This window comes from Saccopteryx bilineata, chromosome 1, assembly GCF_036850765.1.
Source record: "Saccopteryx bilineata isolate mSacBil1 chromosome 1, mSacBil1_pri_phased_curated, whole genome shotgun sequence".
NCBI lineage: Eukaryota > Metazoa > Chordata > Mammalia > Chiroptera > Emballonuridae > Saccopteryx > Saccopteryx bilineata.
The window spans coordinates 148,773,135-148,783,866 of NC_089490.1; the positions used below are offsets into that span (position 1 = coordinate 148,773,135).

Below are 10,732 nucleotides of genomic sequence, written 5' to 3' on the forward strand. Positions count from 1 at the left end.
TGCGTTATCCACTGCGCCACCACAGGTCAGGCTCCTTTCTATCTCTCTTTTCCTCTCCCGCAGCCAAGGCTCCATGGGAGCAAAGTTGGCCCGGGCGCTGAGGATGGCTCCATGGCCGTCGCCTCAGGCACCAGAATGGCTCCAGTTGCAGCAAAGCAACGGCCCAGATGGGCAGAGCATTGCCCCCTGGTGGGCTTGCCAGGTGGATCCCAGTCGGGTGTATGCAGGAGTCTGTCTGCCGCCCTCCACCCTGCTTCTCATGGAAAAAAAATTATTCATTTTTAGAGAGAGAAAGATAAACATTGATTTATTGTTCCACTTATTCACATATTCATTGGTTGATTCTTGTATGTGCCCTGACCAGGGATCAAACCTGCAACCCTGGTGTATCGAGACAATGCTCTAACCAACTGAGCTACCTGGTCAGGACAATAAATGTTAAATAAAGGGCTAAAAATAGAAAATAGCCATGAGTTTGCAGACACACAGTCTGAGACCTTTGTGTGTGTTTCTGAAGAGGTTCCCTATGCTGGGCACTGGGGTGACGTGTCATGGTCAGGGACACAGATGTAGTGGTAAGCTTGGACCTTTGAAGTCATGGTCCAGTGGAGGAGGGGAATGTGAAAGAAATGACCTTGGAGAAGCAGACAACTAAAATTTCTGGTAGGTTCTAAGCAGGAGACCACAAGGAGCTGAACTTGAGTCTGCCATGGGTAGGAATGAAACGTCTGTTTTAGATGAGGCTGTGAAGGGGACTTCACTTTGAAGGCTAAACCTCTCCTCCCCAAGTGGTGAGAAGGCGGCAGCTACGGGAGTCATGGGGGGACAGTGTTCTGTACCAAGGAAGGTTGGAACCAAATGAGTCAGGGATGGAGTCTGAGGAGTCTGAGCCCAGGCCTTCTGTACAGGCCCACCCGGGAGACGATGGGGGTCTTGCAGGGGCTTGCCTTTCTAGGGCATGTGGCCGGGCAAGTCTCACTCACGCCCAAGGCAGTGACCACCTCTGCCCTCACTGCGTCCCACCCATCCTTGACTCTCACCCTTCCCTCCCTCCCAGTGAGCATTGGTAGTCAGCATGTTCTGACGGCAATGGCAGGGCTGCCATCAGAATGACGGAAAAGCAAGGGCTGAGCTCTGCTCAGGGCTTGCTTTTCCCATAAGGCTTTGGCTTCAGGCTGGGGACATCTTTTGTTGGGTTAGAGAGATCTTGAAAGAGGGAGAGGCGGACATTGCAGGGATTGGTGCCTATAAGGATGCAAGAGGTGACCTTCTGCAGGCAGGGGTGGAACTGATAGGTGAAGGACCAATATATGTCATATGTGTGTTTCATGTGTCCGCTGACATGTGCATCTATACTGTTTATCTGTTGTGTCTAGTGATATGTGTCTATCATGTATCAGTGGACATGTCAACCCATGTTATCTTTCGGTCTTGTGTACGGTCTGTCTCTATGTGTGTGTTTGTCTCATGTGAGTGTCAGCACATATGTATGTCTCTATGTGTGTCCTGTGTGCTAATGTATGTATCTGTGTTGTGTGTGTGTTCCGTCTTTCTACCTGTTGTCTGCCTCTGTGTGTGGTAGCTGTTTCCTTCTGTGGGACACTGTGATGAATGTGGCTAATCTCCTGCGGAGGGGCTGGTGCCTTTATATATATGACGGTGTGTGTGTGTCCCTCTGAAGCCCAATAAGAAAATGCCTGCCCCACATTCTGGGGCTGGGGGAGTGGCAGGTGAGGGCGCACAAGGTAGGATCCCTGAGTCACAGTGCTCCTTCACTGAGTAGTTCTGCTCTTTATTGTCCCTGCTATTAACAAACAGTATGAATGTCACTACTGAGAACATTTCCTGAGGGGGAGCTTAACCAAGCTGATTGGAGCAGGGGCTGAGGAAGGGGCCAGTGACCCCCAGAGACAGGGACTCTGGGACTTGAGGCCTATGTCATCTGCTTGGGGTTACTGAATGGGGAGGGGGAAGAGAGGAAGAACACTGCAGCCCTCAAGACCCAAACTCTACCCATTCTCCCTCTAGAGAAACTGAGGCGAACAGGCTTGGCTAGATGAGGAAGGGCTTACCCTTCCTGGCTTGGGCCTTGGTGAGAGTCCAAGGACATCCCACATCTGCCACATAACCTCTTAGGCTGGACGTTTTTCCTGGGCACCAGCCAACAGCTGGAGCACCGGGTGCCATATTTCTTGTACCTGGGGTGGAGGAACAAAAAACCAACATTCAGGATACACCAGCGGCACAGAAACCACCACAAGGAAATCCCTTCCTTAAAGGTATTTTCCCTCCCCAATAGCCCATGCTAGCTAAGCACATGCTGATTTGGGGACCCCACCCCAACTCCCTCCTCTACTCTGCAGACCTGATACCACAGGCATTGCAGAGAGGTGTCCCATCTTCAGCATCTCTCCAGAGTGGGGTTCTCTGGGTCCTACAAGAAGCACAGCACCGGGGTCCTGAAGGGGCAAAGGCCAAAGGGAAGGTGTCAAAAGTCAAGAGTCCCAGTTCAGGAGGTCCATGTGGGTTGGGGAATACTGGGAGGGTCTCCGTGAAGGCCCCACCTGGCTCTGGGCCAGCCCTGGGTGTCGCCAGATTTAAGACAAAGGAAAAGTGAAGAAGGGAGACAGATGGCAAAGCTCTGGCAGAAAAGGAAGCTGGGGGTGGGAGTGACTCAGCAGAGTGAAGGGGGGCACTGAGACTCATCCTGGATGTGTTTAAATGGGGAAGCAAGATGAGGAGAAAGACAGGGAGGATAGAAGGTCGCCTCCCCCACCCCCTAATATTTATAGCTCTCATATCTCCAGGACTTACCCAGGGCCTCACTGCCTCCTGGGTTGGCCTCAGGGTCCCCAGAGGGTCCTGTAGGGGGCCCCTGAGAGCGGCTGCTGCAGGCCAGGCTGGGGATCAGACAAGGCATTAGTATTGTGGAAGTCTGTCCTGTCCCAGAAAGCCTCCCAAAATGGAGATTTACTATCAAGACATCAGGCATTCCTCAGGAGGCATCTGATATCTGAAAGGCCTGGCTTAGTCTCTCATCAGTAATAATAATAATTTGAAGAGGCCCTGGCTGGTTGGCTCAGCGGTAGAGCGTCAGCCTGGCGTGCGGGGGACCCAGGTTCGATTCCCGGCCAGGGCACATAGGAGAAGCGCCCATTTGCTTCTCCACCCCCACCCCCTCCTTCCTCTCTGTCTCTCTCTTCCCCTCCCACAGCCAAGGCTCCATCGGAGCAAAGATGGCCTGGGCGCTGGGGATGGCTCCTTGGCCTCTGCCCCAGGCACTAGAGTGGCTCTGGTCACGGAAGAGCGACAACCTGGAGGGGCAGAGCATCGCCCCCTGGTGGGCAGAGCTTTGCCCCTCGTGGGCGTGCTGGGTGGACCCCGGTCGGGCGCATGCGGGAGTCTGTCTGACTGTCTCTCCCCATTTCCAGCTTCAGAAAATTAAAAATAATAATAATAATAATAATTTGAAGAAGCAGTGGGCCTGGGACCAGCCTGCCAGGTTGAAATCCCATTTCTCCCTGTTCTTGCTGTGTGACTCTGGACAGCCACGTCCCTCTCTGTGCTTCAGTTCCTGAATCTGTAAAATGGGCTTTACCAGGCTTCAATGAACCCATATACATCAAGTGTTACCTCTTATTGTTGTTCCTGACGAATGCTAGCTACTATCATTATTGAAAAAAATAACGGTAGCAGCAGCCTTCAGTTGGTCAGACCCCTTTCATAAAGAGGAGACACAGGTTCAGATTTGGGTATGACTGGCTATGGCATCAGAGCAGTGACTGGCAGCAGTCTTACTCAGAGATTGGGCCACTTGGATTCTAGCGCAGGTGTAGGAGTTTGTGAGCCCACGCTTGGAGGTGCCTCCCCACAGGCCTCTATCCCTACTGTTATCACTATTAACTACATAAATGGCACCCTATTGGAGGCCAGTTCCTACCTGTAGCTGGGTATGATCTGTAGGCTGGAATCCGGCTTAATCTGAAACTTCAGAGTCACTCCCTCAAACTGGGGGTCCACTTTCTCGGCACCCCGATGTGGGTTCGACTGCTTCCGGGGTCTCCTCTGGGGTGGGGCTGAAGGGGCCGGGAAAGTCTCCAGTGCCACCAGGCCTCCTCCTTGCTGGCTGATTGGGGTCAGCATGGCCTTGGTATCCCTGGCCAGAAGTGGGGGTTCCAGGACCCCCAGCACTTTCAGCTCCCAGCAGGGCCCCAGGGCCTGGCTATCCTGGGTGGGGAGCTGGGCCAGCCCCTCAGCTGTCTCTTGGAGGAAGTGCAAGGTGGTGACCGAGTCCTGATGTGCAGGCCACAACGACCTGAGGAGAAGGGCAGTGTGGTCACCCCCTTCTCTGGGCAGCACCTACATAGTCCTCGAGACATGGGGCAAAGGCAATTGCAAGGCCTCTGACCACATATACATATGACCCCACCTACCCCTAGGAACCAGACCCTCTTCTTTGTAAGTATCAGAAACCAACATTGTGACCCCTGAGCAACCCCAGGGATCAAAGGTCATGACCCCTTGACCACTGGGCCAGTTTGGAAGAAGGGGCAGCTCCTTAACGCACCTGACATTGGGTCTGAGGCATCTTGGGATCCTTGGCGCCTGCTGGGTGGGGGGTCTGGGGAGCGGATCGGGGTCCAGACAGAATGGCGCCAGCAGATCTCGCAGCATCATCGAGAGGTCCCGCGCTGGCTCGGCCTCCATCATGCCCCAGCCCACCCCCACCCTTGACTAACTTGCCCCGCCCCTGCGGGCCCACGGATGAGCGCCACCTGGGTGAAGCGAAACCTGCGGGGTGCAGGAACTTCAGGCAGAGTGGATAATGAGCCTCACGTGGGTGGGGCGGAGCGATGCCAGAGGCCTTTTTCCTAGCCCTCACCCTCAAGCCAGCCCTGATCCCTCTTTCCCTTCCGACTTGGCTGTTCTGCTCGGTTGGATTGCACACCCCTCGTGGCCAAGAGCGGCTTGGGCCCCTTCAAATCCCTCCGCGGATGCAGGGGCGGGGCCTTGCCACACTAATGCACGTGGCTCTCAGACTCCCAGGCTCTCTCCTCCAAGGCCTCTGCCTCAGTTTCCCCACTGAACCCCACTGTTGTGGGAGGGGAGAGTGGAGGTCCTGGAAGAGTTATAGGCTTAGGGGCTGCTCCCCACCTCCCCGCCAAGGACACTCAAGATGCTGGAGTTCTGTAAGATGGTTTTAATGTCACTCTAATTAGATTCCAACCCTATCCATACCCAATTTCTCAGAGGCTTGGAGCCTGTATGGAATCTCTCTTAAGCATTTGACCTTCTTAGCACTTCTGACATCCCTCTTGGCCCTGTCCATGCTTGGGATAGGCTGGAAAGTTGGCTATTCCTCTAGTCCTGGCCCTGGGGCCGTGGGTGTCTGCAATGGTCCAGCTGCCCATGTCAGTGCGGCTTGGGGATATGGCCGTCCACGTAGAAGTTCCTAGTGATCTTGGGCAGGGTGAATTCAGCCCCTTCCAGCTCCGGTGTCAGCATGATCTGGCAGCCCAGTCGGGAGTTCTCCTGGAGGAGGGGAGCCATGTCCAGCATGTCATCCTCCCTGGACAAGGGGGAGAGTGGTTAGCAGTAGTGAGGTCGATGCAGCTGGTGAGGGTCCAGAAGGGCAGCCTCTCAGGCCAGGAAGGGGCAGGTTGACTGAGTCCAGAGCAAGTGATTAGGGGGCAGTGCCCCTGCCAGCCACTGGAGGGGAGGAAAAAGCTGGGGCTGCCCTTTGCTATTGCCCAGTGGACCTCTGGACACCAGGAATGCAAAGGTGTAATGGAAAACCCTGCAGTTTGGAGCTGGGAGGGGGCTGCTTTGCTCACCTCTCATCAGGAGAAGGCAGAAGTTCCAGGTGGTCCTCACTCACATACACGTGGCAGGTAGAGCACGCCAGGGAAGCTTCACAGGCCCCTGGGGGACAGCAAGTGAAGGGAGCATAGATGAGAGGAATGATTAGGCTGGTGCCATCCAGTGAAAAACAAGTGAGAAGCCCTTTGTTTCAACATATATTCCCTCATCATTCCCTCCGAGGCCTGGATGCCCACTGTGTGCATCCTGCACCCTGTCTACTCAGCTAGCTATTCCCAAGCTGCGAATAGGTTCTTCAAAGGGATGTCTAGAATCTCCCATTTCCCAGGGACTCCCCAGCAAGCTGAGGACCAGGCTGGGTACAAGGGACCATTAATGAGTGTGGACTTGACTTAAGTGTAGCAGGGAGGGGAATGGCCAGGCAGGTTGCCTGTAGCTTTTTTTTTTTTTTTTTTTTTTTTTTTTTACAGAGGCAGAGATAGATAGGGACGGACAGACAGACAGGAACGGAGAGAGATGAGAAGCATCAATCATCAGTTTCTCGTTGCGCGTTGCGACTTCTTAGTTGTTCATTGATTGCTTTCTCACATGTGCCTTGACCGTGGGCCTTCAGCAGACCGAGTAGCCCCCTGCTGGAGCCAGCGACCTTGGGTCCAAGCTGGTGAGCTCTTTGCTCAAGCCAGATGAGCCCGCGCTCAAGCTGGCGACCTCGGGGTCTCGAACCTGGGTCCTTCCGCATCCCAGTTTGACGCTCCATCCACTGTGCCACCACCTCGTCAGGCTCCCTGTAGCTTTTGAAGTTCCTTGCTGTGACCCTGTCAATGTGTTGAGCAATGTGGTTCTGCCTCTCTTCTGTTCCTGAAGGAGGAACCCACTCACTTTAGGGGGTCATTAGGGGGTCATGCCTTGCGGGCATGCAGAAGCTGGGGTTTCCTGATTGTCCTTGGACACACTCCCAACCTTCTGACTGATGACTGAAAACTCTGTTTGGGGGGGATAATGTCCCTCCTGGATTAAAACCTTCCAAAGGTTTTTTTTTTTTTTTTGGCAGAGACAGAGAGAGTGACAGATAGGGACAGACAGACAGGAAGGGAGAGAGATAAGAAACATCAATTCTTCGTTGCGGTTCCTTCGTTGTTCATTGATTGATTTCTCTTATGTGCCTTGACCACAGGGGCTGCAGCAGACTGAGTGACCCCTTGCTCGAGCCAGCGACCTTGGGGTCTTGCTCAAACCAGATGAGCCCGCACTCAAGCTGGTGACCTCGGGGTCTCGAACCTGGGTCCTTCCGCATCCCAGTTCGACAATCTATCCACTGCGCCACCGCCTGGTCAGGCCCCTTCCAAAGGGTTTTTACAGCCAGAATAAAACCCAAAGTCCTCTACTCAGTCCTGGTGACCCTCCTCCACAGCACTCACTCCACAGCAGCTACACCAGCCCCCTTGTTTAACTCCAACATCACAAGACCTTTCCCTTGGCCTGGAATGTTCTCCTCTTCACTCTTTCCAGATCTTATATTCAGAACTCAACTGTCCTGCAAGTCCCCCATCTCCTGTTTCTTTTCTTTTTTTTTTATTTTAGAGAGGAGAGAGAGACAGAGAGGGAGAAAGAGAGGAGAGACAGAAAGAGAAGGTGGGGAGGAGCTGGAAGCATCAACTCCCATATGTGCCTTGACCAGGCAAGCCCAGGGTTTCGAACCGGCGACTTCAGCATTTCCAGGTCGACGCTTTATCCACTGCGCCGCCACAGGTCAGGCTCCCATCTCCTGTTTCTTGTCCTTCCTTCTGCCTTGTTAATTCTTACTAATTTCTGTGCAGCATTTATCACAATCTGAAGTTACCATCTTAATCTCTGGGTTTACTTGTCCCATCAACCTGTCCTCCTCTTTTTGAACTTGGTATTGAGCCTGGCATGCTGTAGATCAGGGGTAGTCAACCTTTTTATACCTACCGCACAATTTTGTATCTCTGTTAGTAGTAAAATTTTCTATCCGCCCACCAGTTCCACAGTAATGGTGATTTATAAAGTAGGGAAGTAACTTTACTTTATAAAATTTATAAAGCAGAGTTACAGCAAGTTAAAGCATATAATAATAATTACTCACCAAGTACTTTATATCAAATTTTCGCTAAGTTTGGCAGAATAAATCTTTATAAAACAACTTACTATAGTTAAATCTATCTTTTTATTTATACTTTGGTTGCTCCGCTACCGCCCACCATGAAAGCCAGAATGCTCACTAGTGGGTGGTAGGGACCAGGTTGACTACCACTGCTGTAGATGGTCAAGAGACATGTTATAAGCGAATGATGGGACAGAATTCTTTCTCTTCCAAACATGTTGGACAATGAGGGTGGAGATGCAGGCAAAACTTGTCTCCTGAAGAGAAATTTGGCCTTGAAACTCCAAGCAGTCCCTGGCATCTCTTCCTAACTCTCTTTCCCATTTTATTAATATCTTCGTCACTTGAGATCAAGATTACCTAATATAAATATCCCAGCTTGTCACTGCACACTAACCATGTGCCAGCTACTAAGCATTAAGTATGACATCTGTTTAATTTTCCATAGCAACCCAGCAAGATGGAACTAACTTATCCCATTTTATAGATGAAAAAACAGACACCCAAAGATACTAAGTACCTTGTTCACGGTCACACAGCTGGTAAGAAGCAAAATTTGAACACAGGCCACTTGTCTCTAAAACTCATGTTCCAATCTTTCCAGGACAGCTTGCCACTGGATTCCAGAACAAAACGAGGTAGGCCTGCCATGATGTAACCTCTCCAGTATCTCCACTTCCACTAATGATTAAGTCAGCCTACCTATTGGATTCACCCAACACATAACCTTGTACATTTTTTTCAGACCACCCTTCTCAGCTGCTGATGATAAAATTACATATTTACTCCCTACTAGGTGAAATGACAGGAGCCTTACCTATTTTGTATACCGTTGCCTGGCACACAGTGTTCAACATTCATGGAAGAGCAGCACAGTTGTTAATGGCTAAAATTGCCTGGGTTAATCTAATTTTGCCACTTCACCTTGGACCAAGTCTGTGTAACCTGGGGCTCAATTTCCTCACCTCTAAAATGAGATATCCTCCCCTGTTGCATAAAATTGTCATGAAGAGTCAATCAGTTAGTATGTATTAACATGCTTTGTAACTTCTTTTTTTTTTAGATTTTATTTATTCACTATAGAGAGGGGAGAGAGAGAGAGAAGGGGGGAGGAGCAGGAAGCATCAACTCCCATATGTGCCTCGACCAGGCAAGCCCAGGGTTTTGAACCAGCAACCTCAGCGTTTCCAGGTTGATGCTTTATCCACTGTGCCACCACAGGTCAGGCCAACATGCTTAAAGTAATGTCTGCTATTACCTATCCTTCAACAAATACCGATTCAATACCTGTTTTATTTAAATACCATGACAGGCAACAGATACATGTAAACAAGCACACAGGGTTTCTGATCTCATTTGGGGGAGAGATGACAAAGAAGGAAACAAAATGATGAGAAGTGCTATAAAGACAATAAAAACTATAATATGAGCCTGACCAGGCGGTGGCACAGTGGATAGTGTCGGACTGGGATGCGGAAGGACCCAGGTTCGAGACCCCGAGGTTGCTGGATCGAGCAAGGGGTTACTCGGTCTGCTGAAGGCCCGCAGTCAAAGCGCATATGAGAAAGCAATCAATGAACAACAAAGGTGTCGCAACGCACAACGAAAAACTAATGATTGATGCTTCTCATCTCTCCGTTCCTGCCTGTCTATCCCTCTCTCTGACTCTCTGTCTCTGTAAAAAACAAAAAACCTCATAATATGAGAAACTTGGGGTTTGCGCACTTTAACCCTGCTGAGGAGGGGGTGAGATCATCAGGAAGATGACATTTACATTCCGACTTGAATGATGAGAAGAAACCAGAACATCTGGTGGAAAATCACTACAGACTCTGAGAGTAGCAAATGCAAAGGCCCTGAGGCAGGAATGATTTTGGAAGTTTGAGGCATAGCAAGTAAGCCAGCATGGCTAGAACAGTGGGAGGAAGGAGAAAAACAATACAATCTCCCAGAGACTAGTAAAGTTTTAGTAACCTCTAGGAAGTGCTCAGTAAACAAATGCTGCTGGAATGAAAGTAAAGAGCTGCACAAGGGTTGAGGCAATGGTAAGGAGTCTAGATTTTAGTCCAGGACTGATGGGAAGCCATGGGAAGGTTAATCAGTGGAGAGACATCTGATCTGGGGGTATTGTTTTGTTGGGTTTTTTAAACGAATAAGGGTCCCCTAAATTCCCTGTGCCTGGCTCCCACCTTCTAGGTCCACCCCGTGGCGCTGGGCCAGGTGAAGAACACTGTCCCCGACTCTGCCTCTCACCGGAATCCGTTGGCCTGATCGGTCTATGAACACCACGTTCACCCTGGGGACAGATGGGGATGCGGATGCCGAACTGGATGGTGGCCCAGGGTTCGGGTGGAATCTGGGGTGAGGAAGTCGGGCTTGGGTTTGACGGACAGGGAAATAGGACCAAGAAGAGGGAACCTCAAGGATGAGACTACAGAATAAGGTGGGGATTAGAAAAACCTCGTGGAATGAGTAATGGGGGACTTGGGCCCCTCACTCACACGTCCCCAGGCTGCTCAGGGCCGCTGGATTCTTCCTCCCCAGCTAAGCGCGAGCCTGGAAAACAGTTGGGTGAACCATGCGCAGCGCCCTGCGGGCATTCGACCAGTTCATGTTGCCCCACCCCCACCGAGGCGCCCCAGATACCTGTTACCCGGAAATTTCTGGCTGTCGCAGGCGCCGCTGCCTCCCCTGATCGGCCCCACCAGGGGCCCTTGGCTACCCGTAGCAAGAACCCGGCATTTACTCCGCCCCGACCCACGGAGGCGGCCATGACAGGCACCACATGAC

At 51.5% G+C, this 10,732-nt stretch overlaps 1 protein-coding gene across 6 annotated transcripts; it reads right to left on the bottom strand.

Annotated features, from left to right (window-relative positions):
* Positions 1 to 339: 339 nt before the first annotated feature.
* Positions 340 to 10,728, bottom strand: LOC136333570 (ferredoxin-2, mitochondrial). 6 transcript variants are annotated; one of them, XM_066272906.1, is made up of 8 exons: positions 10,589 to 10,667; positions 10,444 to 10,498; positions 5,835 to 5,922; positions 4,568 to 5,532; positions 3,941 to 4,315; positions 2,815 to 2,900; positions 2,366 to 2,459; positions 340 to 2,198 (listed from the first exon to the last, which is right to left on the bottom strand). In XM_066272906.1, exons 4-8 carry the CDS (start codon positions 4,708 to 4,710, stop codon positions 2,069 to 2,071), a joined length of 828 nt encoding a protein of 275 aa, XP_066129003.1. In that variant the 5' UTR covers positions 4,711 to 5,532; positions 5,835 to 5,922; positions 10,444 to 10,498; positions 10,589 to 10,667; the 3' UTR covers positions 340 to 2,068. The 6 variants fall into 6 exon arrangements, with proteins under 6 accessions (XP_066129003.1, XP_066129012.1, XP_066129022.1 ...); XM_066272915.1 differs by lacking the exons at positions 10,444 to 10,498; positions 10,589 to 10,667 and adding an exon at positions 10,132 to 10,182; XM_066272925.1 differs by lacking the exons at positions 10,444 to 10,498; positions 10,589 to 10,667 and adding an exon at positions 6,544 to 6,571.
* Positions 10,729 to 10,732: the final 4 nt, after the last annotated feature.